The sequence below is a fragment of the Amblyomma mixtum genome, chromosome 2, assembly GCF_055824585.1.
Source record: "Amblyomma mixtum isolate Tamu chromosome 2, ASM5582458v1, whole genome shotgun sequence".
In the NCBI taxonomy this organism is placed as follows: domain Eukaryota; kingdom Metazoa; phylum Arthropoda; class Arachnida; order Ixodida; family Ixodidae; genus Amblyomma; species Amblyomma mixtum.
Genome location: NC_143013.1, coordinates 147,927,336 through 147,935,276, shown reverse-complemented (window position 1 = coordinate 147,935,276; position 7,941 = coordinate 147,927,336). Strand labels below are relative to the sequence as shown.

Below are 7,941 nucleotides of genomic sequence, written 5' to 3'. Positions count from 1 at the left end.
GAGAGAAGAAACTCGCGTATAGTGACTTGATATAGCGGCTGTCTCATGCCAACCTATGATAATCAACTGCGCGTATCCATCTGCCTCTGCACACATCTGCACGCCTAAGAAAGCTTTATCCTGCGAAAATGTCATGCGAAACGCCACAATGGTGGCACTTGTCTGCTATTCGAGCTGCCTGCCAGGCCATCGAAGACCGACAGGCGGGGTCCTCGTATATAGCGCATATACTCCTCCTTATCTCGAGTAAGATAAGGAGAATCGGTTGCGAACCCAAAGAGGTGATGCACGTGTACGTTAGCACAAGATTTGTAAGACACAGAATAGAAAAACGGATCTAGTGAAGACGGAAGGATGGCGGCTCGTCGCATGCGTCAACATGTGTTCGGGTATAGATGTGAATATTATGTGCATTTAGGAATGTATATGAATCTCGTGTAAGCTGATGATACCGGGGTTCTGTGTGTAGAGTTGGTAGATGGAATGTGCAGTCTTGAGTGTGTGGCAGTCAGCAGTAATGTGTTTAAATGCCGCTATAGAGTTAATGGATCTAAATCATCAGCAGCAGCCTATGTGCGGTGCAGGACAAAGACCTCTCGCACATCCCTCCGATACCCGGTTCTGTCCGTTTCATTCATTCATTCATTCATTCATTCATTCATTCATTCATTCATTTTGAATTTCTAAACCCTGGGCTAGTCTAACGCTGCAGCTGTGTTCCATCATTTTGGCACGGTGAGCGAAGACATAGAAAGGGCCGTCTATGCCGCTAGCGGCAGCTTTATGTAGCCGTATGTGGAGATGTGACGGCGTTCAAGGACGCCAAAGCACGCCACTGAGGCTGAAGAAGATTTGGCGAGTGCTTTCAACAGTTTCAGGCAACAAAAGCAGGCAGCGACCAGTCTTCTACAATACTCCGAAAGCCGTTCTCATGCCTACGAGCCGGACGCGGGCCGGTCAGTTTTTTCTGGACGTAGATGTTTAATTATATATCAACAGTATGAAGTTAGAGGGAAGTTCATTTTCCTCCTACTGCAATGGAGGTTCGCGGAGGTGAGGTGGCGGGATTTTATTTTCCATAAGTACATGTATTCTACACATGAACTGGTTATCTTAGTGTTTATTAGTCAACCCTAAAAAGCTGTTCATTTCCGCTGAGTCAATATTCGCATGATCCTTGAAGGTGTAAGCCAAAGAGGTAGTCATCGCTATCGGCAGCACTTTTGGCAGGTTTCTCAGTCTTCCTCGGTTGACGGCGGTGATATTTTCCTTATGACTCCAGTGTTTCCATCCAGCTGGATATAATCACCTAAAGAAATAATTGACGTGCATCGTTGAAAACTTTTTAGTATGTAAAACACTGCGCCCATATTTATATATTGTGCTCGCGAGACATGGCGACTGCCCTACTTTAGCGGAAATAGGAGAACGTTTTGAGGAGCTAGTGTTTAGGAGTAAGAGAGTCAAGCAGAATCAGGACGAGAAAATGGAAGCACACATGAAAACAAGTCTAACAACTACGACTTATCGAACCATATACCTCCCTCAGCAAAGCGAAGAGAGCATGCGTAGCCCAACCAAGCATAATCAACCGATTATCATAAATAGACGGAAAATCTATCACCAGTGCTCTGGATAATCAAATTCTTTTTCCAGTAAACTGACCGCGCCTGCTTTGATGCATTTTTCATGCCTTCTGATGTAGTAGGCTTCGAGAATCGGGCCGTTGCTCTTTGCCCCAGTCTCTTCCAGTAAAGATGACCTTGGTGAACAGCCTATAGCAGGCTCGAACATGGCAGTCGCGAGGCAAGTGTACTCCGCCAGCAGGATCCAAAACGCGCGGTTTTTGAGCAGGCTATTATTTATACAGTGACCTGTGGGACCTTTTATTATGTCAGAGGAACCCCATAAGTACACTTGCGATAGATATCGCCGAAAAGTTCTCATGCAATTTCGTACACACTGGATTTCTTTACCTACTTCGCGGAATACGCGAGAACTAGCTGTAAACCTTGCGAGTAGCTGCAAACACAACTTTTACGAAGTCTCTCACACATACTTTCTTAATTAATGTGTTTGTCATATATTTCACGAGGCAAGCTGAAGAACCCAGTGTATACGACGAAGCCTGAGAACTTTTTTGAGACATGCGCGACGTGTGTGGTGTATAACAACCTTCTCATATGCCACAACGCTGAAATCGGGCAAACAGGCTGGTGTATCAATGGCAGACTGCGCGAATGGCACGCTTTCTGGGATCCTATTGACGGAGCAAACTTGCCTCATTCTTGCCATTGGGGCGGCTGCACCTCTGCAGTTCAGTAATGCCAGCTTTCTTGGAAGAGGCTCGGGCACAGAAAAACGCGAAATTCTCGATGTTTACTATTTTAGTATGCATGGTGACAATTGCATCATCCAAACTTGGATCTACTTGCTGGAAAAGGGTCTGCTTTTTGGATAACTGGCGATAGACTTGCTCTCTGTCTATCATTTTTGGATAATTGTTATTTGTGTTGCTGCAGATGCCCTGTTTTGTCTTGATGGAGACGTATTTAATTTAGTAAAACTCAGTTGCCAGAACAACCGTCATGTATATGTCTCTCTCGTCTCGTATCTCACCTGTTTGATTGATTTCCCCTTAAGTATACACCTACTGGCCCATATTTCGAGCTTTTCGCAGGGTGATTGCTTTTTTATGTCATCCAAAAACACGCCGAAGTAATTCGGACGCAGTGGGAGTTAATTCTCTCTCAGGTACAGCCAGGTGTCTCCACGGCCGCCATTTGCAAGGCGTTAAACGTCGCGCAGCTCTCCCGTGAATTCAAGTACCCACCCATTGTTTCCTGGTCTCTTTCTGTTCACTGCAAGCATATCAGCGTTTGCATCCGACTCTGCTATGCTTCCTTAAGTGGTCAAGGAGAATATTAGAAATGTCGACGGTAATATATTTCCTGACTAGGTTGGAGAATAGGGAAATCGGCTTTGTACTTACCGAAAGGATGGCAGTTGAACGTGACAACAATAGTTCGAAGTTAGTGGACTTAACACTATGTAAAGACATTAGGGAAGCGCACCTCTAAGATTAGTCAACACAGGCTACAGGCTATACCCTAGTCTAGGCCTATAGCAGGTCAGGAATTATAATCATGAGGGGATACGTACCGGTACAAAAGAGGGGATACGTACCGGTAGCCAGCATCGAGGTGATTCCTTCGATTCCAACTACGCATGGCAGGCCGTACTCGCGAGCAACCACAGCGCCTGAGGTGGACAGAAGAAACGCTCGGGTTGTTGCGAAAAAGAAAAAGCAAATATATAGCAATATATAGCATATGACCGATGGCTGCATAATTTATCGTCAAATCCGCTCAACCACTGACCATGCAATTCTTCAGCAGGACCTTGAATGAGTAGCTAACTGGTGCACATTCTGGCAAATGACACTTAAGACTGACAAATGTAAAGCATGACAGTTTGCCGGAAGCATTAAAACTCGCTATTCACTTATTCCCTTAACAGTGTCACGCTATCCCGCACGTCTTCCTATATTTACCTCGGCATTTATGTGACTTCAAATCTATCTTGGGCGGAACATATTCAAAACATAACTGCAAAGCATCGCGCACGCTTGGGTACCTGACGAGAAATCTTCATAGCGCACCTGTTTCTACCCACAAGCTAGCATACTTAACATCTGTCCGTCCCCAACTAGAATATGCATCAGCTATCTGGTCACCACATCAGGCTTATTGAATTCATTCCCTCGAAGCAATTCAGAACCGTTCAGAGAGTTTTTTTTCTCACGACTAAACTGTCATTCCAGCGTAACAAGCATCAAGTTATCTTTATCGCTAACAAGTTTAAAGACACGTAGGGATATCGCACTTCTTTGCTTACTACAGAAACCAATATACAGTCGTCACGCGTCCACACTGCCACTTAGACGCCCAATGCGCACTTCACGTTGCCTACATAATAATCTTAGCTTCCAACGTCTGATCGGCGGAACACTCGCGTTTAATTCTTCTGCTTTGCCACCTGCTATCAAGTGTTGGAATGGTCTTCCGGATTGCATTGCTACCATACGTGACGCACTAATGTTCAAAAACGAATTGACCACCTTTATGCATCCATGATATAGTACATAAATTGCGTTCGTATGTGTAGTGGAATCCATGCAGTGCCACTATGCTCAGTCGCTTTGGGACGTTAAACCCCATAAACCAACCAGTGCCACTATGCGTTTGCTGTTTTTTCTTCTGTGTCAATATAATACGGTTTTCTTTCTAGTACGTTTTAATAAATGTTTGCATTCCAATGTATTTAATATTATTTACTTTTATACTTTTCCACTTTGTACCATCTTTTGTCTGCTAAATATTGTAACCCCTCCCCTCACACAATGTTCCAAGTGTGGAAGCTGTGAGGTATTTGTATAAATAAATAAATAAATAAATAAATAAATAAATAAATAAATAAATAAATAAATAAATAAATAAATAAATAAATAAATAAATAAATAAATAAATAAATAAATAAATAAATAAATAAATAAATAAATAAATAAATAAATAAATAAATAAATAAATAAACAGGAAACCAGAACAGCGCTGAGCCAGTTCTACTATTTCTACTGGCCTATAGCGGAAATTCTCTATAGGCCACTAGAAATTCTATAGGAAAATTTTCCCTTCTGCTGAACGGGTCCCAGGCGTAAGCCGTGAGCTTTTCCAGAAACACTTCAACTTCTTCCTCAATTTCTTCGTCCTCTCGTACTGTCGGCCAGGCTACTGAACCGGCTTACTACATAGGCTACTTGCTGTCGGATGTAGACGATCTGCGACGAGCGGCTCTTGAAGGTTTCCGGGTGCGCCTCTTTCGCTTTTAAATGTGATCGCCAGGATGAATGCCAAAACAAAATTAACGATACTCTCACTTAACCTGATTCATCTCCCTTGTCCATAAAAATTGTTTGCAACTTTTGTTCACATTTCAATATACTACTTTCAATATAGATTTATATCTCTGAATACATATTTCATTATAGATTTAGCTCGTTTGCATTACACAGAACAACGGCTGCAAAATTTTAGTGTCGTGGGGCTTGATTGCCAAGAATTGCATTCCGGGAGCATGAACCGCCGCGGACAAATTTATTTTGGACTGGCCTCCAGGAACATGCAAGCATAACATGTTCATGATGTGGTAAAAATATTTAAATACAAAACGCTCAAGGAGAAACTCACCGTGAGATAGTGGGCCACCTATTTCGGTCACCACACCAGCCAGAAGAGGAAAATAAGGCGTCCAACCAGTGTCCGTTGCAGTGGTTATCAGTATTTCACCTTTCTGCACGCGCAAGGAAAAGCAAGAATTGCGCGATCCATAAGAGCTTACGTTAAAGAACCCCAGGTGGTCGAAATTTTTGCGGAGCCCTTCACTACGGCGTCTCTCATAAGCTTAGTCGCTTTGGGACGTTAAACCCCAATAAACCAAACCAAACCAAACTTTATAGAATTGCCTACTGGGCTAGTTAGTGGTCAGACATTGTAAAAAGAGTTTAGCGCCAAGACCCCATTCATGACAACTGTTGACGTTTCAATGTATTACCTCTCAGTCTACAATGACCGTGGTGGGCTAGTAGCTGTGTTGCTCTGCTACAGACCACAAGTTTGCAGGTTCGATCCCCACTCATGGTGGCATAAGATTGATAGAGATGGAATGTCTATACGGCTTTATACTCATTTTTTTTTTGCGCACTGCAAGAGCTTACTTCAACTAGGCGATTGCAGTGGCCTTCTCTACGAGTCTGTCCAAACGTCTGCCTCACGTTCGGGCGCACAAACTTCCACAGTTATTTGGAACATTCAGGTTTTATTGCCCATTTCATGCTGCTCTATAGTCTTGATTTTTTACGCATGACATTTCTCCTGAAGGCGCAATACCGCGCACTGAATTCACAGTGCACATTGAAGTTCCCATTTGCATACCTTTGATAACAGGTGGTTTCTTGCAGAAGGGCAGTTTTTTCGCCCGTATCGCGAAAGCGTTCGCTGAGCATCGTGCCAAGAGGTTCTCTTGGCGAAGAGTGGCAAAACCAGGGAGTATAGGCTCATGACTGAACAGATGGTGCTGCCATACTGAGTCACCGTCACAACGCACTGACGCTACGGCAAAACGACGCTCGGGGGGTATTTAAGAAAAAAGGGCTGGCTGTAGGCGATTTTCATTTACGTGCTTGCCTTCGGTTATGAACGCAAACAGTTACGGCTGTTGATTGCAGACCAGAAGGCAGTAGCCGCGGCTTCAGCAAAATGTGGTACATAATCCTGCTGTCATTCACAAGGTTGGTGAAATTGTTCTGAGTGGCCTGGATTTTTTGTATAGCGCAACTGTCTACCGCCTTCTCCGGGGTAGCAAATCTGACTTCATTACCTTTAAAGTAAGCTACGGAAAAAGGAGTAGTTATTCCGAGGACGACCGTGAAAACTCTCTGGATTCACTGCTACCCACAGTGCGGTGTTGCGGTTGTTACCCACAGTAGACCGGATCTGAAGATAAGAACCCTGAATGGTTCTGATCGGTTCATAGTATTCAAGTTCCAAGAAAGGAACTCCTTGTAATGTGTAGAACTGATCCATTCCTGTAATAATGTGATAACCTTAGAGGCCATGTTCTCGAGAAAAGGCAATGTCCGTCCGCGTGTCCGCCCGTGTCACGAAAAAACAGGCGGCCCCTGGGTCACGGCGATTGGTATAGCGAGGTCACGGGACCTTGTGATTGGTTGTGAGTTGTCTGCCCCCGTGGCCTGTTTCCATTCCAATATTTAAATTACATTCAATTACATTTAAAAACTTTCGCTGAAAAGAAAATATAAAGCATAGAATAACCAGTTTGGCATATACGGTGAACCTCGGTAAAAGAAAATGAGCAATTGCGCAGGAAGGATCTCTAAAGGACAAGCGATAATTTACCTAAGCTATATATCTGGTCGGCACAGCAAGGGCTAAACACATAAAGTCCGATGAGTTGTGTCGTCGGTATTAATCGTGGTATTTCCCGGAAATGTCGGCAAAGAGTGCGAGGATGCGCTACCTGTATCAGATGAGCCTCTTCAAATGTGGGCGCCACACGAGCCTTGCCCTCTGCAACGCCCTGGGACATCGGATTGCCTGGAAAAAGTTGGTCACGAAGAGAAAACAATGCAAGAAAGGCAACAAAGTACTAGCCAGAGCTATGCGGTTGATTCGTGCTGTACGGAGCTGGACATGATTAGTAAGTTGTGATGCTTTAACGAGAATTATTTAAGGGTTTTAATGTCCGAAAGCGACTTAGGCTGTTACAGCACCGTAGCAAAGGGCTCAGCAAATTTCGGGCCCCGGGGGTTCTTTAACGTGAGCTGGCATCACACAGTAAACTGGCCTCTACAATTCTGCCTCTACCAAACTTCGACCGCTGCGGCTGGGATCAAACCTGCGTGTTTCGGGTCAGCAGAGGAGCGCCATAACCACTGTGCCATCGCCAGCTTTAAGCACTGCGAGATCTATCAGCGTCTATGCGATATCAAACTTTAGTTTTACTACTGAACTGTCCTCCGTAGAAGAGGTATGCGCATAGACCATACCAGTAAATTCTGCTTCCACACTGAAATTCAGAGATGGCGCTTTGAAGCTATGTAAAATGGGTGTCTAATGCATATTGTCCTTATTTATTAAACGGAGGTCGGTGGGGGCTTGGCATATGAACGTTTTACTAGTGGTATCGATGAGGAGCGGGTTGGTACAGGCCTGCTGCTCATCAGTGAATGCGATTCCGAAGGAATGCATGATGAACGGAGTAATGATTTATTGGCGCATGGTTCATATTTTATACTCAGAGGGCAGCACAGAATAGGATAGGATAACTTTATTTGGCTCTAGCACAAGTGCTTTTTTTTTATGT

General features: G+C 44.1%; 1 protein-coding gene across 2 annotated transcripts in view; it reads right to left on the bottom strand.

Moving 5' to 3' along the window:
* Nucleotides 1-1,054: 1,054 nt before the first annotated feature.
* Nucleotides 1,055-7,941, bottom strand: part of LOC149361210 (uncharacterized) — a 117,551-nt gene continuing 110,664 nt past the window's right edge. Inside the window, exons 37-40 of one of the 2 annotated variants that reach the window (XM_089572624.1) lie at nt 7,096-7,172; nt 5,247-5,349; nt 3,187-3,261; nt 1,055-1,309 (exon numbers count right to left, since the gene is read on the bottom strand). In XM_089572624.1, the coding sequence (XP_089428750.1) occupies nt 1,236-1,309; nt 3,187-3,261; nt 5,247-5,349; nt 7,096-7,172 (329 nt within the window). In that variant the 3' untranslated portion in view covers nt 1,055-1,235. Of the gene's footprint in view, nt 1,310-3,186; nt 3,262-4,738; nt 4,882-5,246; nt 5,350-7,095; nt 7,173-7,941 lie in introns of those variants that run through there. The other variant, XM_089572625.1, reaches the window with a different exon arrangement.